The sequence below is a fragment of the Pelmatolapia mariae genome, linkage group LG16_19 (genome assembly GCF_036321145.2).
Source record: "Pelmatolapia mariae isolate MD_Pm_ZW linkage group LG16_19, Pm_UMD_F_2, whole genome shotgun sequence".
NCBI lineage: Eukaryota > Metazoa > Chordata > Actinopteri > Cichliformes > Cichlidae > Pelmatolapia > Pelmatolapia mariae.
The window spans coordinates 11,173,426-11,200,504 of NC_086241.1; the positions used below are offsets into that span (position 1 = coordinate 11,173,426).

The following is a 27,079-nucleotide window of genomic DNA, read 5'->3' on the forward strand; positions in this document are numbered from 1 at the left end:
TAGATTATTATTATTGTTATTTTTATACTAATTTAAACCTATACAACAGGTTTAGATTAGTGAGTGTGTGTATTCACATTTCTATTGTTGTAATGATAATAACAACAATAATAATGATATTTTTTAAAACAGCATTAAATCATTATTATGGTGGTTCAGTCATTAATATCGCTACTAACAATAACAAAAAACAAGTGTGTAGAAATGTATATTTATCACAGTAGTTAAAGTTTCACCAAGTTAAATCTTGCAGAGTATCAGGAGAACTGTAGGTCACACTGTCAACCTCTCTCGCCTCCTTTGAAGCACTCAGCCTTCCTGGAGTCTTTGAAACCCTACATCTTTTTCAAAGACTCCAAACACAAAGCTCAGTTTCACAAAACCTTGAACTCCTTTGGAAAAAAAAAGAAAAGAAAAACTTCAACCATGCCGGAACAGTTTTATTTATGCTCAAAACCAAATAAATGTTTCAGATCACACACACAGCCAGTCATATTAAAAACACAGCTGACCAGCCATCGCACACCAGATCAAGTAAGAAGGACATGCGGCTGTTCCCCGTGGTTGTCTTGGATTCGACTAAAATGGCAAAAAATATGAAGTAAAACAGAAACAAACCCCCTCCCCAGCTTCCTCTGTCAATACAAAGTGACGAAACATCAGGAAACAGTAAAAGTGACAACAGAGGATCACCAACGGATGTATATGCCTCATACTATAATTTTCTTTTGAAATTGACCATGTTTTCTCATAATTATATGAAGGATGACTCAAGTAAACATCATCTTATATAAGAAAAATGTAAAGGACACTTTTATCCATTCCTTCTCTTTCTTATCATGTAGACTGTCATTACATGTAAAAAAAAAAAAAAAGAAGAAGAAGAAGGAAAAAAGCAGGTTTTATGTAAAATTGCTATTCTGGAGCTGGCTCAGCAGCAACAAGTGTGAACAATTTTGAGTTGCTGTGTTTCAGAAATGGCATCTGTGTTGTGGTTTAATTTAGGCCACCTGTTGTTGTCATTACGCATCACAAGTGAATCACTGCGTAAAACGTGCTATGTAAAAGGTTAAAACAGATCTGCAAACTGTGTCTAAATGCAGCTGAAAACTGTTTGAGGTGATTCATTCAGTGAAGTGGTTTAGGAAAAAACTGTGAAACTCAGCCCACAATCTCAAACCAGGACTGAGAGACATGAAATGTGTTTACGAAAACATTATTACATTAAGACAACATGTATATATACCTGTGACTTCACTGGGTATATTTTGCTAATGTGAATTTGAACCCACTTTCAGCTTCCAGGCACCTTTTCTGTGGAAGCATCTCCCTGTTTAGATTTAAGATTAGGCTTTTTGATAAAGCATTTAGTTGTGGCTGGATTGGGTCACCCTGAATCCTCCCTTAGTTACACTGCAATAGACCTGGGCAGCTGGGGGCTTCCCATGACGAGCATTTCTTTTTCACTCACTATGTGTTAATACACCTCTCTGCTTTTAATCATTAGCTAATTTTAATCTCTGGTACTCTTCCACAGCTAGTCTTTGTCCCAGCTTCTTCCCCTTAACCCCGACCGGTCGTGGCAGATGGCCGCCCCTCCCTGAGCCTAGCTCTGCTAGAAGTTTCTTCCTGTTAAAAGCAGCTTTTCCTTCCAACTGTCGGCAAGTGCTTGCTCATAAGGGGTCATTTGTTGTTTTTTTCTCTCTACTTCTCTGTATTCGTGTAAGGTCTTCCTTTCGAGATTTTGGTCCAGCATGCTTCAAACAGTTTCCTGTTTTCCTGCAACATTCCTGTTCAACCACATCCCAACGACGCACTATTAGACTGAGATTTGGTGAGTGTGAAGGACAGTTGAGTACTTGCTGTCATGTTCAAGTAAACAGAGATGACCTAGAAATAGCAAATTGGGTCGAATTGTGTTCAATGTGTTATACACTCAGAGATGCTCTTCTGCCAACTTGGTTGTAATAACTGGTTATTTGAGTTATTGTTGTCCGCAAGGTCATTCTCCTCTGACTTCTGACATCACAAAGGCACTTTGGCCCACAGGATTGGACATTTTTTTCTTTTTCAAACCCCAGAGACAGCTGTGTTGGAAAATCCCAAAAGATCAACAATTTCGGTAAAATAGAAGTAAAGAACCATATCACGTTCAGTCTCACTTAAATAACCTTTCTTCCCCATTATGATGGTCGGTGTGAACTTTAGCAGGTTGCCTTGACCTAACAATCTTTATGTTGTGCCTATGTGGTTGACTGATTTGATATTTAACGAGCAGTTGAGCAGCAGGAGCATACCTAATGAAGTGTCAGTGTATTGGGAAAGCAAAATAAAGAAACCTAAGGAGCATGCTGTAGCCAGGCTGATCATAGTGCGAGATAGAGGGCTTCTCCTCTCACCTCCTCTCACCTCCTGCCTGTGACCTGGAAATCAATCTCAGTGCCCCACACTGAAGTGTGTCTCAACACTTTAAATGCATTTGGAGAAGAGAGGAGGCTAACCAGAGGAGATGTAATCGAAGCTGCACAGGTGTATCCTCTACAGCAGTACTATCAGTTTATACAAAAGATGCTGCAATATACAAACCAGGGTGGAAGGACTCACTAAACAGCTCATCTTTGCATTCATAAATTGTTTTAGTTATTTAAGATGGTCACACTTTCAGCTTTTGAAGTGTTCCTGTGTGTGTGATTAAAAACAAGGATAACCTTTATATATATGCCATATTGTGAGTTTAATGAAAAGAGCTCCTAAACAGTTGTGAGCTCAGTTATACCTGAGATATTAAAACATAGCTGCAGTTTTTATTATTACAAAATAATATCAAGCATCACATTTAACTGACACCTCTTTAAATTGCTGCTGCTCCAAGGCGAGGGTGTCTCATTTCATTAAGCGACCGTCTCTTGTTCAGCTCCTCTACTTCCATCACTGGTGAGAGAGAGTAAGATGCAAGGAGAGGAGTCGGGGAAATGAGAAACTCGGAGACAGACTGCAGGAAAGAGGGAGCTTTCATATCTGAGCACACTGGGCTCAGGTGTAGCTCATGCAGCTAATTGCCCTCCAATCAGCTCCTGGAGGACAAAACAGGGCACAGCACAAAACAACAACACAGACGCCACCTAACCCCGCTCTCATCTCTCAAATTGCACATCCTCACTTGGTCTCTTCGTGTTTCTGTGCTTTCCTTTAAAGATGTGAGGAAGACCAATAAAGAGAGAGGAGATGAGACAGCAGACATTTAACAAAAATGAGACATCCTTCCCTTGGAGAATCAGTTTTAAGCCTAAGCAAAACAGTTTTTTTTATAGCTCAACTGCAGTTGTTTTTTATGACCACACAGCTTATCACAGGTGACTCCTCCCTTCATGGCTTGTACATTCCAGCTGTGTTCAACACCTATTTTAACACATCTGTGCAGTATTCATCATATCGCTTCCTACAGTGGATAGCTTCTTTCACTTCAACATGCATTTTTGAGTGACATCCTTCAGCATTGAGCCACTGAGATTAATTTAAGGGTCACAGGCAAGAGGGAGATGAGGAGGTACAAATTAGATAAAATAATAATAGTTAGTTTCATTTTTGAATGATTCCAGGTTTTCTTTTGATCCACATGGTGATGGTACCAGTCAGTAAATGGTTTTGAATTAACACAATTAGATAAATATGGACATTAGGATTAGGATGAATGAAAGTGGGCAATATGATAATTTTATGATCTCTGTACACATGAAACAAGTCATAAAGTGCATTAATACTTAATATAGTTGGTTTTAATGTCCTTTGGTACTGTATTTCCCTTGTTTTTAGACATGTAATGTCCAAAAATGCAGCATTTTAATGCTGAAGACTTGAGGAAATTTTAAACTTAAGGCACAGTAATTTGCAGCGATCATTATTTTCACACCTTTGCAGACTGAGATGTCCGTCAATTTTGTACTTTTCACCAGGTTGTTTATGCTGTGATATAAGAAACTTGGGGGCTTCAACAGTGTATCCTTTAAAGCCACCTACAGCGTGCACATATAATGCTTTCATTGCAGCGCTTGACCCTGGACTTTAGTGGCCTGACAATCAGACTCTCTTTGCTCTCTTTGAACGTTGAGAGAGTGATGATTCAGAGGTCTAGACTGCCGTTCAGTCCTTATTTGACCTAAGTATATTTTGTTTGATGCAACCATATGATTATTTGTCCATTATGGGTGAATTATTGTAAAAAAAAAAAAAAAAAAAAAGTGGACATAATTAGCTGTTGAGCTTCCTTTCAACATTTTAACTTCTTTACTTTTCAATCTAATCTAAATATGCACATACTGAAGGCTTATTTTAGAGGAAATAGTCTAAGACTTGGATGGAGAAGGCTTAAGATCACGACCCTTAATCACTGTCTTGCTCATGGGATGTCATGTAATTTTAATAGGCAGCCTGTAGCTCATAAAATCACACAAGCCTGTGGCATTTGTCCCCGTCATGTCATTACTTCTCCCCCAGCAGATCCGTGATAAATGAAGTCTTTAAAGAGCAAACAGTCCCACATTAATCAAAATGTTGAGAGCTGAAAATGTGTCCACACAAATGGTCACGCGTGAGGATGTTACATAATAAAAATTAAGATAACAAGCCCAAACTTTTTAAATCTGTGTGTGAACCTGCGGATAATGGAGGAAAATAAAGTGGTTTTCTTTTCTCCATGAAAGGATAAGAAGCGAGGTATAATCAGCCTTAGGCTATTTTACATAATAAAGCCAAGACTTAACATTTCTGTGCAAGTATTTTTTAAATCATAAAAATCAGTTTTATTTTGAAAGATAGAACAGGAAGTCTTATTTTGAAGCCTCCTTGCCTAATTGGATACTCCTGAGTAAATTGAACGTTCACCAGGCGTCCCTGTTTGTACTTGTTTGTTTAGCCAATCCTCGCATTACTGTTTAAAACGATGTCAGAGAAAATGGAGGTTGACCTGACTGGAGTTAAACAAAGTAAAGGCGTGTGGCTTGTGAAGGTTTGTTCACCTGAAAATGATCAAATCACGACGTAATTTCACCTTCACCGACGGTAACAGCTGGTAAACATGACGTTAACAGGTGTTATCAATTTATTGGTACACACAGGCACAGATTTGAAAAGTGATTTTTAATAATTCACCTTAAAGGTGTCGGCTTGATCCAAGGATTGAAGCGAAGCTACAGAACTTTTATTGCGCATTCATGTGGTGTGAGAATAATCGGAAAAACGAGCTTCCGGGTTGGGGCAACTTCACATGAAATTGGAAAAACAGCCAGGAAAAACGTTTTTTTGTTGTGTTTTGTTTTGTTTTTTAAGAAGTGCTAGTACTTATTGTTTTACAATAGGTGTTTAAGCGGAATATGTTTGTGAGTTTGACCAAGAGAAAAAACAACTGAAGCGTTGACTTTATTGTGCATTCACGTGGTATCGTAGTAATAGGGGAGGGAAAAAATTACACGAAAGCCCACTTGGAAGAATCAGAGCAAGATTTTAAGCTTTCCTTTATCAATATTTAAGTCTAAAATATTTCTTGCAATACAAGAAGTACAAGTAACAAATAATTGGGACTTGAGAAGAGAATAAAGAGAAAAGGGATGCATATGCTTGATATTCAAAATAAATTAGAGGATGGCTTTGTGACCTATTCCCTTGGTTTTTCATTCTTTAATTCCTTAACGGGTGAGCACTCGCAAATCATCTGAATATAAAATAAGATTTAAGATGACTGCAAATTTCCGGTAATAAAATAAAACATCCGTTTTCTGTAAATGAATCTTAATCCCAAATAACACATCAAAGACATTTTCTCCCTTACTCCAAAAAGTTTAAGATGAAAAAATTCATAAAAATAAGTATAGAAAATGCCCATATAATGATGTTATACTCAATAAGTGGTTTCAGCTTTTCATCAGGTATCTTGGACTCATAACTCTGGGATTACATCAGAAACTGTGTTGTTTTCCAAGTTCAAGGCGGCAGCTAATGGTGCCAGCTCCCAGTGCATGTGATACTTATGATTAGAGCCCTTTGATAAAGGGACTAAACTAGCAATTTGATCATCTATCGATATCTGTATTTAAAACAGCAGCAATGGGAGAAACATCCTTCAACCTTGCTATGAGCGTCGACGCATAGTTCACCCTAAAGATGCACATCGGGTGTGTTGCTGCATTTAACTAGGACAAAAACAAAGTGACAGCAGATTATTTTGATTCATTTTATTTCCCCATACCTACCACCTTTAGATCTCAGTCAGTAGGAAAAATATCAGCATATAAATTGGTCAACTAAAATTCAGGTAAACACAACAGTCAGAAGACCAACTCCACCGACCACAAGAGCACATGAACGCACCCTTCTTATGATGCCTTTAAACTGGTGCATTTCTCTCCAGGTTCCCAAGTATTTATCTCAGCAGTGGGACAAAGCTGCAGAAAAGGGAGAAGTTGGAAAGATTACCATTGGAAAGTATGTACTGCAGTGTGGATGTGTCCATATTAGTTTTTAGTGTTAGTGCTGCAGTGATTAGCTGATTGTTCAGCAGCTGTTTTAAAAAGTAATTTTTAACAAAAATGTCAGTTTTTGAATTTTTATATCATCGTCATAAACTGAATCTTGGCTGTAGCTGTGGGAAAATTGTAATTATTGACTTATTGAAATTAATGAAATGTTAAATTATTCTGTTTTCTCACAATCCCGACAGGAAGCAAGGCAAAACAGAGGTGAGTCAGCTTTGGATGATTTGGTTTGTTGGTTAAATGTTTGAATAAAACACGCTGGTTTTTAACTACAATGAGATGACCTTTAAGGGCCTTTCCGCCTGTTTTCTTCCTTTTTTTAGATCAGCAGGAACGGCTTGTTTCTAATGATATACACACCTTCATACTAAATCAAATTAGTTTCATATTTTTGGACATGGGTATCATTTTTAATATTTAACTTGTGTACAAAATATTTGCACTTATCTTATGAATTAATGACTTAAAGTGCAGACTCTGGTTTAATTGAGGGTTTTAGGGATTACACCTTTTATAGGAAAAATTAAAAAATATCACAAAGTCAAACAGTTTTCTTGTTGGTGTCAAGTGTTTCAGGCTTCAGGTATTTATTGCCTGCAAAAGGTTTGTCAACAAAGTATTAAAAATAAAGGTTTTATTACTTCAACGTGTAAAATAATGTGTTTAAAATGACTTTAAAAGTTAATGCAATATTGTTGTTTAACCAGTTGAATTAAAGCTGAGAGTTGATTGTTGCGTATCTGCTGTGATGGCCTACAGAGCTGGAATTATTAAAATTGTGTCACTGTCCAAATATCCGCAGTCCCACCTATATATTCTATATTTAAAATCAAGGTTATATCACAGCTAGTTTTGTGTAATTTTACTCTTTCTTCCTTCTATATTACATCCCATCACTGTCTGCTGCTGCTCTGACCCACCTCCCTCTGATGGATCGATATATTTTCAGTGCATCGTGTTTGACCTCCAGCTTTGTTTCTCAGGTATGTTTCAGCCTCAGTGACGAGCTGATGGCCTTGGATGCTGTGGGGGAGAACAATGCATCACTGGAGGTCCCAAAGGATCATCCCTTCACAATGCACCCAGTGGGTGGACAGACCATGGCAGTCTTCAGCCACAGTAACACAGGTCAGTCTAAACCAGCTGTTTCAGCCCTCGTCTCCGTGCTGCTTTCGTGCCGGATCATGAAGCCATCTGGATTATGTTTGGTAGCTGGCTCGAGGGTTCAAACTGAAATAGACAGTGCATGTGATTACTGCAGGGTGGTGCATAATAAAGTCGAGAAAGATCGGCTTTGATATAAGAGGGAGAAAATATAAAAATTCTGTTTTATTTAATAATTAAAGAAACTTTTTTTGGTTTTGCTTTCAATACGAGCAAATCCTTCCTGCATATTCAGAGCAGCAACTTCTCAAACCAAACAATCGTGATGCTTTTTTGTTTGCAGTGTTCGTAACAGTCCACATAAGGATTCCTGAATCAGCCTACAAGTGTCTTTCCACTTTTAAGAGGTTATTAAGAGAGAGGTGCAGCAGAGGTGGAACAAACACGTCTTAATTTTGACCAGGAGATTGACTCTGGGGCCGTTAGACCACTTTTAAATGAGACCCATTTCCAGCTTTGTATTTTTATTCTTGGATTCTATTAAAGTGCTTTGCATAATTCACAGTTTTCAGATTTAACAATGTTATACAAGGCCTTGGTGCAGTCCTGTTTTAGCTCTTGTTTTAAGGAGACCCGTGTTTTTCAGGTAGCTTTCTTTTGATTGGCTGCTACTCACAAACAGAAGGTTTCAGCGGCTCACTGACTAATATGAACATGGTAGGGATAACCACATACATCTATGCATCCTTATAATTTTATATATATATATATGCCCTGCTGGTGGTCAGATACCCTGCTGGGATAAACAGCTGGGCAAAAGAGGAGATTTAAGCCACTCACCCCCAGGCGGCTACATGGAAGAAAAATGCTGAGGACCAGTGAGTGTCAGAACCACTGTCCAGGATGAAACGACATGCACACAGGAGTAAATCAGGAAGATGGACATAACTGATCAAGTGCTTAGTGAATACACAGAAACTTAGTGAATACAGCAGAAACCCAAGAAAGAAGAGGGGTGAGAATATTAACCATCATTGAAGGACAGGCCCCTCCACAGCATGTACAGGTAGACGAAGTGGCTGATATTGATTAATGCTATCAGTGGGTTGCTAACTGGACTGTTAGAAAGCAGAGGTACTAATTATGGACAAGCTCCAAATACAAGATCGGTGAAGGCAGGGGTCTTCCACATCAGGCAAGACCCCAGGTTTAGGCTGTGTAAAGATGCCATGCAGCTATACCAAGTGATGGCAACAGGAGGAAAAAGGACCATGAGAATCTGGAGAAATGCCAAGGACTGAGAGAGGAGCTCGAGAAGATGTGGAGGGTGAAGGCAACAGTGGTCCCTGTGATAATCGGAACAATCGGTGCAATGACCCCAAACTGGGTGCATGGCTCCAGCAGATCCCAGGAATGACATCCGAGATCTCTGTCCAGAAGAGTGCTGTTACCGGAACAGCAAAGATGATGCGCAAGACCCTCAAACGCCGAGGCCTCTGGTAGAAGACTCGAGCTACAAGGATAAGACCGCCTGCAGGACAAGAGGGGAATTTCACTTTCAAGCGTTGTTTACTTTTATTTTCTCTTGTGATTTGGTTATTTGCAGGCAGCAAAAGTGCTCGTGCTTTTTGCACACACATGCTTCTGATTTTTTTTCCATAATTACACAGTGGAGCTGTATGTGAGGATGCAAATGTCTGACTCAGATGAGATATAAAACCGGTTTTAACCTGCTGGCTCCCTAGTAGAAAGTGAGTATGATGGCCTGCTAATTGACTTGGCTGGTGAGTTATTACGCACTCATTAGCTGGTTCCAGCTTCCATGGTCACCGTCCCGCTGTCTGTATCCACACTTTTGCTGGGGCTAGTTCATCCTGCCCTCCAGTTCTTCTTACAAAAAGCGGCCCACTGTGCTGTTTATATACCACACCCGGCCACAAGCCAGCGAGCTGAGCTTCTTATGCATTTAAAGTTTGAGAATAGATTGAGATTGTTGAGGCTCAAAGACCTCTAGTCATTTGCTTTGCCCAGTAAACCAGAAAGACTTGGCACCAGGGATCCTGAAGGGAATCAATTGCTTGAGAGATCGATTAGTCTTTCACTTCAAATCAGGTCAGGGGAACAATTTGCACGTCAGGACCACTTTAGGTCTTGACCAGAGCCTGGCTTTGCAGAGTTAGGCGAGAATGTAATGCGTATGGAGAATTCACAGCAAGCAAATAGGCATCGTGCGCACTGCCTCCTGTGAGCTGTACCCAGACAGCAGCTTCATCTAAACCTCAGCTAAAGTGAGACCACCTCTGTGCAGACTTGATTTTATCTATTATCTATTATCTGAAGTTCATGTGTGAAAACAGCTTAAATTAGGTTTAGTTACAAAAACGACTATGTTATGGTTAGGAAAAGTTTAAAATACTATTTTTTACTGTGTTAAAATGTTTAGAAAGCTCAATTTTCAAGGTCAATGGGGCACAGAGTCGTTTTCTGAGGTAGCGTTGTCTGATTAAGAAAAGAGAAGTTGTTGTATAATCAGAAAAACAGGAAAAAATGTGGTTTAGATCCAAGGCAGGCATCAGCATTAGAGTAGCTTCCTTGCACACTTGCAATATATTATGCTAATGCTGTGGAATGAGTTCCAGTCAAACCAACCATAAAAGCCATTTTCTGGTTCCTCTAATTGTAAAGTATTGATCGGAGAATAGAAAGAGAAAAGTCTTTGAGCTGCCATGTTGACGACTAATATAAGGGGAAAGAAAAGCTGTGAATCTACTCAGGATGTGACATTTAAGTAGCCTTCGAGTCTCTTAGGTTTACTTGCACTGATGGAAAGCTGTTTTTGATATATTCTGCACTGATTGCACTGTAAAATTCATGAGGATACTCGGAGAGTGGCTTCTGATTTGTGGAGGACGTTCGCTGCCAGGCACGATGTGTCATACCCCGTCTGAGCCAAAGGGATTTGTCGGGATTTGCATCAGACCAAGAGCTTAAAAATAGCTGCAACTGTATGGTTTGGTGTCTGGGAGTGTGTGAACCATGAATTACAATAGATTAGAGTGTTAATTTTAAAGGGATAACTTTATTTTAACACTTGAACAAGTCGAGTGAATCAAAAGTAAAGAACAATGAACTGGATTTAATTAACATTTCTAGACAATACAAAGGGGAATAACTGAAAGTTAAATTATTAGAAAATGGAAAGAAAAGCTCCCTGATGTGGAATAATTTTTTTATTTTTTTTTTATCTCAGTTCAGTGAAAACTTCCATTTAGTGAAAAGGTAAATAAATGGCAGGGGGTGGGGTGCTCAAATCAGCAAAATGTCAAGAGCAATTCTGCAGCTCCCAGGGTGCCGGTGCTCAGTAACAAAGAAATTACTGTTTGTGGTGGTGGTGCTTTTTTTTTTAAACCCCGATAAGGGGGCACGCATTTGGGTGGTGGTGTATTTCGAGCGCTCCCCGGGCGTTACCAGATTAGTTTTGACTGGAGACCAGAAGTCTGTCCAGAGTGGAAGGTGTGAATCCGAATGGAGCAGTGAATACATTTCGTGGGCAGTTTGGAGAGAAAAAGAACAGATTTTTTTTTTGTGTTTTTTTTTTTTCAGCAACACGACAGATAAAGCTTTTTTTTTTTTTTTTTTTTAATATTACATTCTACAGCAAAGAAACAGAACAGAAACACCTTACCGCAAGTAAATTTTAACTTAATCTTTGAAGACATTTTCAGTACACTAATTGGAAAAACAAAGTTTTAATGATTGATTACTTAAATGTAGGGTTACTGCAGCTCCTGACCCTTTTCTTTTGGACTTTGAAACCTGAAGCGATACCTGAACATAAATATAACAAAACAATATTACCGGTGAAAGCCTGAAACTTTAACTGGCTTTTCTTACCATAAAAATGAACCAGGGGACAGATACCTAAAAAATATCTGAGTATTGACTAGATAAAATACAGAGTTGCATATTTTAGTGCACACTAATAAAAAACGGACCATTTCTGAATGGTTTACAGCTTTATTTATAAAACACACAGCATACTTTCAGCATGAAATTCTTAATGACAAAAATGAAGAAAATATATTGAATTTAACCTTGAGATCCACTTTATAGACAAGCATATTGCCCTGCAGGAGTCTAATAATTCAGGTTACGATTAAAATGTACTAAGGCATTAAAACGCACATATATAACAGTTGTCATATGTACAAATAAATAAATAAAAACCATTAGTAGCTAATTTCATGTGAGTAGCCTTGCAAGGTCAATTTGCCGTGTTCACATAGCGCGATTAGTAGCCTGTATTATTGTAGGGTAACAATCCTACAGTAATACAGAGAAAACCCCAACAATCAGATGGCCCTCTCTGGCGACAGCGGGAAAGAAAAACTCCCTTTCAACAGGAAGAAACCTCCAGCAGAACCAGGCTCAGGGGAAGCAGCCATGTATAGAACGGCACAATATTTGGACTTATTTTCAGAAGTTTTATAACTCTTCCCATGGATAAAGACTTACCACATGGTCATTCAGCAGAATAATATAATAAGCAGCTTTTTCAACTATTTATGTCATAAAAAAAATCAGTTTTTACAAGGGGTCCACAGTGTCAAAAGAGAAAAAAAAGAAAAAAGAAATGGTGCACTTTCTGTGAATTAACAAAAACTATATAGTATCCTTTAAACTTTTGTTTTATAATTACAGGACAATCTGGGCAATGATGAGATTTACTCGTCCGGCCTGCCTAAGATCAGAATGGGCTGTATGTGGCCCACGATATTTGACATCCCTGATTTGGATGGTCGAGCAGAAAGACCACAATAATCTGAGATGGAATGACTCCAGAATGAGCTGATGTTGGACTCTGTTACAGAGAAACTGAAGCAGTGCTCCTGCTTTGTGTGACTGACTTGTAAATAGTGACTCAGCCCTGCAGCTTGTATACATGGGTGTCAGTAACAATAGATTTTAAGAGCTGGAGCTGACATGAAGATGGCGGTGTAGCCAAACCATTAGTACCAACACATTCACCATGTCAAGTTTGCAGACATGTTGGTCGTGTCTAGTGTGCTGAAAAGGAGGGCAGTGTTCATAGAGTAAATTTACTACATGAGCAGTTTAGTTATAAGAATGGCTCCCACATAAGCAAGACATGAGCTCATGTGTTTATATTGGTTAATACTAATTTATACTTTAATTAATAGGTTTCAACACCACAAGCACCATTGAGAAATCCAGTCCACGAGTCAAGTCATTTGGAACTCGTGATACTATATTTATGTCTGTCTGTGTAAGGTAAAGGCCTGAGTAACAATCAACGCAGACATGCTTGTGTGCAGTCTGTGTTGGCTACCAACAGCAGCCGTTGGCGCTGCGCGGGGACAGAAAGGTGATTGGTTTATTTCAGTTTCAAGTATAAAGTTCACCACAAAGAGAAAGAAGTGAAGAAAAATCATTAAAGATCAAGAAAGTTTACATGAGAACTCTGGAAAGGGGATTTTTTAAAATTGTTTTTAACACTCTGTTTCATTAAGCTAGAGGACCAATTACAGCACAGATGCAAATGTTAGTAGCCCTCAGACAAGTTGTTCCAAAAAACTTTAACACTGCCCCCTGGTGTGAGTCTACGGCTATAGCATGTAGAAATGTGAGGATCTAGATATCAAAGTAGCATTGCCACTAATGATGCACACTTTAAAACTTTAAACAGGTTCAAGCCATAAGTTTGTTTTTTTACTGTACGTTGACTTCATTTTTTTTTTTTTTAGCCAAAGTATTTAAAAAAAGTTAAAGTAAATCCCCCGTCATTCTAAATCTGAACCAGTCTTTCTTTCAATATAGGAAAATAAAATTACAAATATTTTTTTATTTATTTTCCAGTCCACAGAAACTAATCAATTCCCAAATCCTCCACAACTCATGTGTCCAAAAAACAAATATGTCCTCCAGCATTTGAGAGTATTATGCAACCCTTTTAAATGTTTTAATGGGACCCGTGTGCCCGTGTAGGAAAGAAAATTCAATTTTGGTAAAGAGATAATAGTTTAGACCACTAGACTAACAGTAATGCAGCTTTTGTAGTTTTGCCTCTGTGCACCGTCGCTTTGGATTTTAAATCAAACAATAAAAATGCGACTGAAGTGCAGACTTTTAGCTTTAATTCAAGGGGTTTAAATAAAGTGATGCATTAACTGTTCAGCAGCATTTTCACAGATAGTCCTCCATTTCCAGCAGCTTGAAAGCAATTTGAAAAACTAACAATTTTTACAAAAGGTTTGTTTGTTTTTTAATACATGCAGTCATTTTTTGCCTGAAGTCTAGAACCTCCTTTGAAATGCTGTACCGTGTGCAGCACGTAAGATCGACAGCGCACAGTGTGCTTTGAGGTAGGAGCCAAAAAGGGTGTAGTTTGTGTGTACGAGCACCCGTGTGTACGCCTGTGAGCATGAGCGCGCTTGTATTTAAAAGGTTCCTTCATGTAATGATCTGCTAGAGGGTGTGGGGAGCCATAGCCCCGTCCTCCAGGGCATGAAGCAGGTATGGAGGAAATCCAGGCTCCAGACATCCAGAGACCCCCAGAGCACAAGAGACCAAGGAAGACCAACGGAGGGGCAACCGTGCCACTCTCCCGGAAAGAGCTGAGGAGAGCCTCAGATGAGGGGCCACTCAGCAGCCGCGGAGCAGAAGCCAGGGGGGGTTGCAGTGACGTGCCTGTGAGCTCCGCCGGCAGCCAGCTGTGCCAGAGTGACCGAGCCCCAGGCCAAGAGACCGAGGGCACCCCACCCCCAAAGGGGTCCGAGCGAGCCCCAGGCTCCAGGCCCTGACAAGCAGCCACCAGGAGTGAGCTGGTGCGTACCTGGACGCCCATCCCCGGATACAAAGAACCACCAATGCACCGATGTTTCCATTCCTACCCTCATGTTCTCATATGCAATTACTCAGCACTCACCCAACCTGGAGACAGCCATAAATAGACACTGTACACACAATCATACTCCCCAAGCGTGGAGGTCTATACCCCAGGTCTAGGTACCCTTGCCTCTGGAGGGGGAAACTGCACCCAGACCCAGGTAGTGTTACCCTTTCCCTGGGGTGGAGAGAAGCAGACCGCCCCGACTCCGCAGCAGCAGGGAGGCCCCACATTCCAGACCCCAATAGGACGGCCAACTCCTCCTTCCAGCCCCCCCGCCCCAACAGGCAACAGAACGGGGGTGTGTGAAGACTCCAAACCTCCCTTCGCCCGCTCATATGTAGTGTTGATGTATATGTGTTCTAAGGTGCATATAAAACCCAGGAGGGCATGGAGCTACCTGCCAGAGAGCAGCAGGTAAGCGCATAGCCCCTCCTGATAGTCCTCAATGTATACGTGTATTTAAAATTGAGAGGTGGGCAACGGCGCCAGGGGGGAGGTTGTACCGTGTTCTACCGTGCCTCTTGTCTTTAGTAACTGAAAAACATGTTGTATTAGGTTGAGATTGAGTAACAAACATGTAGTATATGTTTGTTTTTGGGGTTTTTTTATCTGTTCGAACAGTTTTGCAGCATTTGACAAAATTATTCACTTTCTGGGATCTTTTAGGTGTTTCTGTGCTGCGGAGCTGGCTATTGCACTCAGTCCTTTTAAGAATGCACCAGGTTGTTTATTTGGACACTCATAAAGTCATTCCTCTGTCTCTAGTTTATTAGGCTATTGGTTTATTTTTGGTTTTTCAGCTTGAAGATAGCTTCCTTCACTTGCATTAGCATCTCTTTGAACCTTGTATTGAGAGTTGCCAGCAAACAGCTACAAAAAATGCAAGTTTAATATTTAGAATCAACTCTAGAGTTTTTTTCAGCTTGAAAAAAAAATGAGGTACCAAGCCTCACTTGGCCATAAAACTGCCTGTCAGTTGTCCAATGACTTTGGAGCATCTGAAAATAATGACTCTGTATATATATTAAAAAAAAATCTCTTTCTTAAACAGTTAATGCGTCACTTTTGCTGGAATGCTTTAAATAAAGCTGAAAGTTTCTACTCAGTCACATCTGTAATATTTAAAATCCAGTGTGGTTGTGCACAGAGGCAAAATTGCGAAAAATTGTCATGGTTCAAAACCTTTTGGACCTAATTGTGTTTATGAATATTTGCACTATCCCCAAATTGGAGAATAATAATTAATATCGACGTTATCAGCCATCTCTGTCTCAGAAAACTATTACCAAACTGTAATGAAAATTAAAATAAAGCGTTGTCCTTATCGAGGTTTATTCTATCACCGCCTTCACGCTCTTTAGATGCACCCACACTTGCATGTGCATGTTAATACCTCCTACATGTGATAATGGATATTTCAGTTTCTATTTTTCAAGGCTTTTCTCTGTTTGTTCAGTCCTTTATTAAAACCCGAAACCGAAACACTTTAATACGTGCTGAACTGGAAATTTTCAGCAGAAGTTTAGAATTGTAAAAAAAAAAAAGTATAATTTTTATTTGGTTTTTTTAAGAGAGAAAAACATTATTGTGTTAGTCTGCAGCAGCAGCAGTGGGTGGGCACAGGTGTCAGAGGATCACCAGGATTATAATCTTATGTTTGTGAATGTGGAAACGGCACAGGAGGCGTTTAAACCTCTTCATTTTTTCTAGAAGGTGTTGGTGCTCCAGATGGCTGGCCTGACTGCCAGAGTGCACTGGAAACAAGACGTAGGATAACGTCCTCTGAGATGCGGTGGTGTGTAGTCTCTATTTACCTGACCGGCGCTCAGCTCCACCCCCACTCGCCCACAGGAAAGGTGTACTGTATGACACCGGTCTCCCACTCGCTTCCCCACAGTCTCGCTCTCCGAAATGCACACGTACAATTACACAGCAGCTTTCCAGCCGTAACCGTACCTGCGCACGCATGCACGCCTGCACGGGTTTGATCTGCACTTGCACTCTCGCTCTCACACTTTTTGCCTCACCTACTCAAATGTTAACAGATTCTTGACACCTCGGCCAAAGCAGGTTCAGGCTATACTTTGAAATAATGGATTTTCTGTGTGATACATTTGGGAAATTATATAATCAGCTATTGGCATTTAAATTTCCACTATATTACCTTCTCTTGACTCCTGCTCACTTTAGAGATTGTACTGAGTTTCAATCCTTGTTAAACTCAATTTAATAAATGTTTGCAGTCATTGTAGATGTCACATGTTTATAAATTGGCCTTTTTTAAGTACAGTTAGTCTGAACTAACTTAAAGGCAGAGACGATGTCATTAATTATATCATGGCTGCAGTTCTAGTCATCACTACTAAAGTGAATTGTAACTGAATTTTATTTTCAGTTACAGTTTTGGCTTCCAAGCATCAATAAATCAAGAAAATCGAGAGAAACTGACTGTTGTGCTTTGTTTTGTTTTCCTGTTTTGTCTTTGAGCGCATCCTTTTCATTTGCTTTGCTTTCAAATTCTCTTTCTACCAGACTGTCTCATGGTGACTTCAGTTCACATTTTATTATTTATTTATTTTTAATTTGAGTTGTAATTAAGGTTTAAGGAAGTATGCCTAAATTACAAAGCTGGGTTTCTTCTTTTTAATTTTAAAGTTTAATAAATCCACTGGGGTTTTTTTTTTCAAAGTCTGAGAGTAATTTTGTTTAATAAATGCATATCATTTTTTTTCTTTGGTCATAATCAGTCTTACTGCACAGCTGGATTACTGTCAGACCTCCAGGTGCTGGTACTATTATCCACTGAATCTCATCAGCTATAGATCCTTATATAGAAATCTTTGATCAGACTCAGCGTTGTATATGTACACATCGAGGGAACTGAACCTTTTCTTTACCCTCAATGTACTCAGTAGAATAGACAAACAGAAAATAACAAGTATAGCATATTTATATTTCATTTTATATTTGTATGTGCATTTGTGCAGAGTGGAGATTGGGATAAATTATGGACTAACTGGTTACTATACATGCATGAGGACTGGAAAGTGTAGATATGTATGACAAAGCAGAAGTACAGGACGTTGAAATTGCAAGATTTTAAGAAACTAAATACTAAAATGATACTTTGAGAAAATATTAGAAGCGGCATTATCACTACTCTTAATTTAATAACAATTTATTCCCTTAAAATCTTGTGATTCAAGTGTACTTACTATTTCCTATCGATTTTCTTTCATTTTGTTTGTTTGTTTGGTTGATTGATTTGGTTGATTTGATCATTTGTTTCGTTTTCAATAGTTTCGATGTCAGTTTTTTTTTCTTTTTTTGGCTGCTCCCCTTAGGGATCATCTCTGTGATATATTATCATTATTAACGCATGACGATGGCCAAAAAATCTAACTCCAGTCTTCAAAATGGGAACCCTCAAACCCGCTGCACGTGGTCCTGCTCAGTTCATGACACACTAACTCTAAAATTGATTTCCAGTTGTGACTGAAGTGACTATTTATCACTGACAGACATCTATCTAAAAACCTAAAAAAAAGGTGTTATTCAGTTGAAGAATTGGAATAACGCTATATGAAACTGTGTGGCAGTGATATGCAAATTACATTGTGACGCACAAGCGTTTGTTCCATTTAACGTCCCAGAGTTGGCTGGGCCTGCTTGATCCATCTCTGCTTGTAAGGAAATATGTAATTTAGCCAACCACGCAGTGTCTAATCCTTATAATCCAAACATTTCAGACTCTGTATAATGCATTCCTCCACCTCTGCTATACAAGTATGCACTGATCCAACAATTGTAAAAGGTTTTTAATTGTGACCATCCATGATTGATACGAGCACAAATGGTGCCTGACATGCCTTTTGTCCTGTAAGGCTGCTAGCTAAATGTTCCTCCATTATTTCCCCTCTCGTTGTTCTGCTTTGTTCCGGCAAAAAGAACCAGGTATTGATTAAGAGGTTGCTAAGCAACAGGCTTAGCTGCCACAGTAGCGTGCAGAAGAGAAAAGAAAAGCCAGATGTAATGTGCTGCTCTGCTACAGTAGGACTTTACCTCAGCTGTCTGTGTGAAGCTTTCACTCCGACTTTGCAGTCCTTGAGTTCTTTGAAACTATTGAAAACCACAGAACAGTCTGTGCTCTTATTATCAGTGTTTACACAGCTACAGGATTCACTTTGAGTTCTTTTATAACTTTGCACACTTGTTGAAACACTCAGGTGTGTAGTCCCTTTTTCTTCCGACGGTATGTTCTGGTTCGCTTTACAGTCTGTTGAGACTATTAAAAATAAAGCATCTTTTCTGAATAGATGTTTTATTTTGTAGGATTGCCTCTCCCGCTCTTGTGCGGTGTAATCGTACAATTCTGAACCCTGTTAGTGTGTTTGAATAAATTTTCTTGTAAAAACATTTTAATGCTAATCTATGCTTTAATGCTCCTAAAATTGATAAAGTTAACTTCTAATAAGCTCACACCTGCATACAACAGTTGTTTACCTGCATTTGTTTATGAAACTATAGTTGACTCCTCTTGTTTTAGAAAGTTAGAAAATATCTGATCACTTAATTTGATATAGAAAAGTGCAGGTAGCCCAAAGTTAAGAAGATGCGTAGCTCTGAAGGTAACTATTGATCTTTGAGTCCAAACCCTGCACTGCTGACGAGTGCAGAAGTCGATGCAGAGCTTTGCAGATGCCGCTCTTCTTGTGGTTTCCTGCTGTCTCTTGACACTTGAAGGCACCATCAGAAATATGTGGAAGTCAGAAACATGGGTTTAAAGGTGTTTGTGATGTTAGCTGTCACATAAGTTATGTGCTTTTCATAATTTTATTTGCATAATTCTTACTTATGCTTTCATTCCCTGTTCGTGCATGCTTACTCCTACTCAGTGGAGAAGACGGTGCACAAATCATTTAACCGTTTTGATTTTTCTTTCTTTTTCTTAGTGATGAACTTTTTGAGCTTTGTTGTGTTTTCTCCTCTTTGGTGGTGATAGCAGCCTGCCTGTCTCTTTTAGTTTAATTAATAATTAAAACCTTTAATTTATTGCCATTTTCGCCTCCTTGCCTAATTTCCTTTCGACATGGATACTTTTGTTAATTTAAAACATTCCCTAGACTTTTAGGGAAAAGTAACAAATGTACAAAATGTGTTGTTTGGTTCTTTGACTTCTGTCTTGCTGGTAGATGAAACTGTGAGTGTTGAATATAGAACTCTTCTATAATCGTGGGCAAGGATAAATTCTGAGATGATGTGTTTAGCAAGTAAACGGTGTTTGATTTTTCACCTGCCATGTGTGTTGCCTGCTGTTTTTGGAGAGAGGATGTTGAAGATGGAGCTGCCTGGCAGGAGAAAAAGCGGAAAACCTAAGAGGAGGTTCATGGAGCTGATGAAGGAGGACATGCAGAGGGTTGGTGTGACAGAGGAGAATGCTAAGGATGGGATGAGATGGAAGCTGATGATTCGCTCTGGCGACCCTTAAAGGGAGCAGCTGAAAGAAGGCGACTTGTGTGGCCTGCTCTCCACTGTATTGAAATAACAGGTTTAATTTTTATCTGAAAAACTAGTTAATGACAATAAACTCGAGTACCAGTCCAAAGCATCAGCACACCTCCACATTTGAGGATCTCTTTGTTGTGGAGCTGTATATTAACACTTTAAATGAACAGCTTTGCACCCTCTCAACCAGGTCATCACCTGGAAAGCTTTACAACAGCTATGAAGGAGTTCTCACATATGCTGAGGACTTATTAGCTGTGTTTCACTCACGCCAGCTCATCCCAAACTCTTAGTTGGTTTCGGTTCAAGTGATTTTTTTAGGAGCCGGATCAACTGATGCAGCACTCCACCACAGCCCCTGCAGAGCCCAGAAGTCTGTTTTTAGGCAATGTCCAAACAAATAATAGTCCCCCTAAACACAAAAGTCAATTACGGTGCTACGAAAACACATCGCTTTGTTTGTAGAGACATTGTAACAATGTGTCAATGTCTTTTAGTGTTTAATATTATTCTTACAAAGATTCCACTTACGTTTTATAAAAAGTTATATTTCAGTTCATACAGATATAATCATTCTACCAGACAGGCTGCAGGAGGACATTTAATACACGTGACAGACATGAGTGCTGGTGGCAGCCCTGCCAGTTCTGGTGACTGTCAGTCAAGCTGCACAGGCGATGGGCTGTGGGCACAGGTCCCAACTTAAGGACGTGGGGCCCTCGTGCCATCTCCATGGAGTCTGTTTCTGACAGTTTGGTCACAAACATGCACATGTGTAGCCCCCCTGAGGTCGTGTCTTCGGGCTCTGACAGTGTTCCTCCTGCTCCTTCTCACACAAAGGAGCAGATGCCAAATCTGCTGCTGGGTTGATGCCCTTCTACGGTCCTGTTCAGCTCTCTCCTCATGTTACAGCCTGTCTCCTGTTGTCTCATGGTACCACACTCTTTGAAACTGGGATACAGAGAAAACCTTATGTCGGCGCATATGGGAGTGTGTGTGTTACTGGAGGAGCTGGAGTAGCTGTGCAGCCTCAATAGGCTGCAGATATCATCTCAGGCTACCAGCAGTAATGAAAAGCGAAACGACAGAAAAATCAGTCTGGAGGAAAATGGAGAAAGCTATAGTCTGTGGCCGCCACCTGCAAAACAACCAAAGCAGGTGAAATGGATTCACAATGTTTCCTGACTGGACAGAGTGATTTCCTGAAGGTTAACAAACTTTGTTATACCGTAAAGATGGTGTGTTTCCTTTAGTTCAAAGAACAGTACGGTATCAAGCTGTGAGGGAATGGAAAACTGTATATATTTATATTTATATATAGCTATATTGGAACGATATCTCATTTTTGAGGCTTCAGACCACAAATGAATCTATTTCTAAAGTCTGTGTGCTTTAGTAATAGATTCATTTATGCTGAAACAATATCAAGTATGTCACAAAGTTTGCTAAACACTGGGAAGAACTTAAAGCAAAGGAAGCAGTTGCGGCGTATCTGGTTTGTTATATTTTAAGCAGCTTATCTTGAATGTGTCTGTGTTTCGTTGTTGATGAGATGTTATGTCACTGTGTAATTTGTTGTAGTGCGTCATCACAATGCTGAGAACTTTCTGCTGAGAAAGATAACCCAGGAAGAAAAGCAGCTGGTAAAAGTGATTTCAGTGACTTTGAACATGGCACGGGGTGTTGGTTGGTGCCAGGCAGGCAGAAACTCCTGATCTGTTGAGATTTTACAAACAACCATCACTAGAGTTTATACAAAATGGTCTGAAAAAGAGAAAATATCCAGTGAGCTGCAGTTCTCTTGTTGAAATTGAATTGTTAATGCCAGAGGTTAGAGGAGAAGTTGCCAGGCTACTTTGAGCTGATTTGAAAGCTACAGTAACTCAAGTAGCCACTTATTACTCATAACATTGCTCTGAATACACAACACATTCAACCTTTGGAGTAGATGGACTACAGAAGCAGAAGACTGCACAAGGTGCCACTCCTGTGGGCAAGGAACAAGAAACTGAGACTACTGTTTGCATGCACTCACCAGAATTGGACAACAGAAGACAGGAAAAATGTTTCCTGGTCTGATGAGTAGTGTGCTGTGTCAGGGATAGCGTCTTAGCATACTTTGGTACTCTGGTACCAAGTGAGCATTGTTTAAACTCCAAGACCTACCTGAGTATTGTTGCTGTCCATGTCCATCACTTTATTGCACCTACTTCCAGCAGGATAACCTGGCATGTCACAGAGCTCAAATCATTTCAAACTGGTAGTCAAATTGTCTCCACTGTCACCAGATCTCAATCCAATAGAGCACATTTGGGATGTGGTATAAAGGGAGATTCACATATGGACATAGAGCCGACAAATCCGCAGCAACTGTGTGATACGATCATGTCAATGTGGACTAAAATCTCTGAGGAATGTTTCCAGCACCTTGTTGAATCTGTTTCATGAAGGTTAAAGGCAGTTCAGAGGAAAAGTTGGACACACCTAAAATGGTCATCTCAGGCACAGGAGCCTGGCTGTGAGCGCAGGGGTTTCAACCACCTGCTATTCATACCTTCTGACTGAGAGGGGCAGCCAATCAGAAGAAAGCTGGCTTAAAGGGAGCATAGCTATAAACACGTGTTTTAAATTTTAGGCCACATGTGATGAGGGGCTGCACAAAATAAGAAGTATCTTTAATTATCAAGAGAACATTTAAAGAGATGAAATATGGAGCTAGAAATGAGCATAAATCATTTTTAAGTGCGAGTGCAGATGGATTCTGGGCAATATTTGTCATTGCTCACACCGGCCAAGTCATTCTTGGAGGAACGGACGGAGGAAGGCTTTTAAAACTGTGTCTGTAATGGCGATCGTTGCTTTAGGTTTTCTAAACGCTGCTAAATGCCTACTACTGTGATTCCTTATGAAAGCATCTATAAAACCAGGGCCTCCTCCCACTCTGCAGCTCCATATTTAAGATGTGACCCTGTGTGTTGGAGTGCGACAGCTTGATAAAGTCACCATCTGTAGTCTGACTGATAAATACTGATTGGCTTGGCTGTTGTTCCGAGCAGGAAGCATCCGTTTACAACAACAATATCAGATCTCCGAGAGAGACAAAAGTGGAAATGTGGGCAGCGATTCAGAGGGCTGTGAGCAGGCTAAATATAAAGCAGAAATTGTCCTGTGTTGTTATTTGAAATCCCTGTTGCACAGTAGCATCACGCTCAAAAGTTCTGGAAGCGCGCAGGCTGCTGGTTGGATCCTGGGCAGACTGTCGTAGGTGTTTTATTGAAGGAGTGCGGGTGGCTTAGCTTTATAGGTTCATTCCGCCAGTGTGGTTTATGAATTGCTGAGGCTTTAGAGAGGAATATCTCTTGACTGGATACCTCTTGAAAACAAGCATGGCTTTGTAGTTAGATGACACTAACAGCCGATGCTTGGTTATATCTGGCTTCATTCAGAAGCGTTCAGCAGGCTTTCCAGTATGAATTGTTTGCATTCATCTCCAGCTTTCAGCCATCCTCTCGCCATGCTGGAAGTTGTGCACGAATAGTGGAAAGGCTGGGCCGTTTCCTTGGCTGACGTCAAGGAGCAGTCTTTCTGTGTTTTGTTAGGCGAGTCAAGGCTGCGGTAATCCAGTGGGGAGGCTTCAGACTTGCTGCTTTCACTGGGCTCAAACCTCTTGGGCATCCTTGCAGTCAGGGCTGGTTGAAGCTGTCAGCTCTCTCCTTTTGCACTGCTCTCTCGCAGCGCAGAGCATATTTCTGAAAATATAATGTCACAGGTATTGTTGGAAGTAATTTGTTCGCAAGCTGACATTTGTTTTGCTGTGTTTATGTTTCTGGAGACCCTCACTTTCAGCTCTGTGCTTTTTTCCCTCCGTTGTCTCCCTCTCATTTATTCGGGTCACGTTTGGGCTGGTAGCTGCGCATCGGGAGTGTAAGAATCCATTGTTACTAATCAACACATACATTTTAAAAGCTCTCATGCCACCCCACTGTGTAGGAATGAAAAACATATTTAGTGCCTGCTCAATTGCTTGCAAGTTAAGCAGAATCGTGAAAGCACCGCCTCATTTACATGCACTCAGTGCCCAGTTTATTAGGTACAAATGGTTCAAATTAATGCATCAGTCCTGCAGTAAATCCCTCTGTGATGAAAATGTTATATTTCCGTTGAAAGTGTTGTAGATTTGCGTTAACTGATTGCTTATTTTAAAGAGTGTGGTTTGTGGTGCTCTTTTCAACTTTGTTGAATTATATAGAGAGGTGGTGGTGGGGTTTGCTGTGTTGTTGTTGGGGGTTTTTTTTAGCCTCTGTGATTAAAATGGTTTGGACAGTTTCAGCTAAGTGCACTTGGTGATGGCGTGTGCAATTATGCCTAAAGAACAAATGCATTTGGATTATTTATGTGAAAAACATGTTTATATAAATTATATGTAACCAAGAGGAATGGTGTCATATAGCCAAAACCATAGACTGTATTTAAAAGATGGATGTAGTCACCATGATGTCACCCACTGGTTTGAAAAGTCCTGTTTTCCTTCTAAAAACAGGAATTCTCATATTGTTTTTAGAAGAAGGTGGAGTGCTAAGTTGTCTGCTCACAGTTGCAGGCTTGTTTAGTAGGATGCACCCACTGTGTATGTTAGAGTTGTGGAAATGGGCAATGACTTTGTGGATCGTTAGTGGTCAACAACTCGCAATTCAAAGCAATTTTTCATCTTATTTTCCGTTGATGGATTAAATTAATATAATTATTATGATAATAAATTAAATCTGCCTCATTGCAGTTTTCATGTCTCCTTTTCTGCACATAAATGACACAACACAGACCCACAGCCCAGATGTGTGTGTGTGTGTCTGTTGTACAGCAACATGCAGCCATCGTTATCTGTAATGAGAGCAAGCAGAGGATGTTTCTGACTGCTGATTTGATTTTTAAATTAGAGTTTAATGTGACGATACTTGGAGGGACGGTCCTTTATGTTGTCCCTCTTTTTTAAATTCTTAACTGGATGTTTTTGTTGATTATAATAATAAAAAATGGCATTTTAAACCATTTAAAACTCAGAGAAAAACAGACTGGATGAGTCAGTAGAACTATAGGTGTGAGGTAAAAACCTACAGACTCATGTCTCAGACAGTCTGGGCCACAGAATAGTAACAATCAATATAATTCATAAGATATTTGCATTAAAAATTCTTTGAAAGTGACTCCACAAATCCAGTCAAGAGGTCTAGTTTTATGACTGTTTAACTGAAGCAAAGCTACCGGTCCTGTGCACCTACCTGACACTCAAAGCAGCCTCTAATAATGTATAATTCAAACCCTTAAGGTAAAAATGTTATTTTAAATAGAAAGTCAAACTCTTGAGATTAAGAATCTCCTTTTTGAAAGTGCCCTGGGCTCACATTAACCCAAAAAGTGGCATTAAACCAGCAGATTTATTTGAAAAAATGAAGGCCCCAAAAGGCTAACTCAAAAGCTGAGTTGAGTTTGACATAGCAATTTTGTTTTTAAAACTGAACACTACCAAATAGTAGCTCATCTGTGCTGATCTGAGCTTACCCACATGACCAACTCGCACAACCTGCAAGCCTTACAGGTTGTCAATTTCCAACCCAGTAAATCATTAAGTTGACCTTGAAGATTTTAGTTGATTGTTAACATGACCCCACTCTACACCCCTACAAAGTTTTTCGTGCTATCGTGTTTACAAACTGAATAACACGCACACAGAAAGCCACAAAAACACAACCTCCTTGGTTTAGGTTATGAACATCAAGTCATATTCAGTAAGGCTTAAACTCACAATTTAACCGGTTCTCTAATCTGAAAAGGGTTTATTTGGGACATATGACATGAGGTTTGTATTTCCACATAGACTCTTGTAAAAAACATTGGCTTCCTGTTTAGACCCAGAATCGACATCCATCTTTTATATACAGTCTTCTGTTTTTAACATGACTCACTTTTGGAGCCAGCATCAAGTTTTTTAAACTCTTCCTTGTTCACTGAATTTTTCACCCCCGAGGTTGGTGTTTAGTTAAATTGTATAAAACACTTAAAAATATGAGCACTTAAGTGTAAATTATCTGATTCAGTTACTTATAGGGGATACATGGAAGCAGTATGCCATTGTAGCTTTACATCACTGAAATATTGGCAATATGTTTCTATTACCCAGAGAGCATTAGGACAGGTGGGTGGTTTGTGCCTCTCTGTGCATAAAAAAGCTACTGCAGAGAATGAAAATCAAAATATGTGGATTAAAATAAAACTTTTATTTTTTTTGCACCCTGCAGGTTTCTCAAAAATGCAGATCTCACATTCGTTTTTCCCTGTAGTCACGGTAAGGTGAATCACTGGCTCCCATTCTTCTCAGAGAAGCATGTTTTGTTTTGCCCAAGGTGAAAATATGAGAGAGTGAGCCAGCAATTGTTTGGCTAGAGAAATGCCATGTGTGTTCTCGTTTCTGTTTTGCTTCTTGAAATAAAGGTTTATTCAGCCATCCCCTGCTGCGCTCCCACACAGCCGACACGTGACACCCTGAATAATGATAGAGGGGCTAAAATGTGATGTTCTGTCGCCAGTAGATACAACGTTCGCCTCTGTCAGTGGGGTGCTGAAAGGCTGGAAAGATTTTTTTGTTTTAGTAATGCACGCTGGAGGGAAATGTTTTCTGTGAAGTTAGACTTGGAAAATGCTGAGGTTTTGTTACTTTGATGACCCATGCTGCTGTCTACAAAGCCCATCATATTAATGGATTTCTTTTTCTCAACCAGCTTATATTTGGCATGTTGTTTTAAATGCATTTCAGTTTCTCTGGCTCTTTTAGACAAAGTGTTCAAAGCAGCGAAACAGAGAGAGCCTCCATGTCAAAATGATTTCTGATAATTCCCTCTTCTTTTCCCTGTTCCCCAGCTCCAATTTTTTGAAATCTGTCTTTTTGTATCTGAGCCTGCACTGTGCTTTATTTCAGCCTCTCCACGGCTGCATTTCAAATGAGGAATCCAATTTACTCTAACAGCCCATTTCTGTATTT

At 39.8% G+C, this 27,079-nt stretch overlaps 1 protein-coding gene across 2 annotated transcripts in view; it reads left to right on the top strand.

The window, feature by feature from the left end:
• The first annotated feature begins 4,939 nt into the window (after nt 1-4,939).
• LOC134645128 (general transcription factor IIF subunit 2-like) overlaps nt 4,940-27,079 on the top strand; it is a 67,559-nt gene continuing 45,419 nt past the window's right edge. Inside the window, exons 1-5 of one of the 2 annotated variants that reach the window (XM_063498428.1) lie at nt 4,940-5,005; nt 6,404-6,477; nt 6,713-6,731; nt 7,511-7,678; nt 8,811-8,838. In XM_063498428.1, coding sequence (XP_063354498.1) covers nt 4,940-5,005; nt 6,404-6,477; nt 6,713-6,731; nt 7,511-7,678; nt 8,811-8,838 — 355 coding nt within the window. The remainder of the gene's footprint in view (nt 5,006-6,403; nt 6,478-6,712; nt 6,732-7,510; nt 7,679-8,810; nt 8,839-27,079) is intronic. The other variant, XM_063498429.1, reaches the window with a different exon arrangement.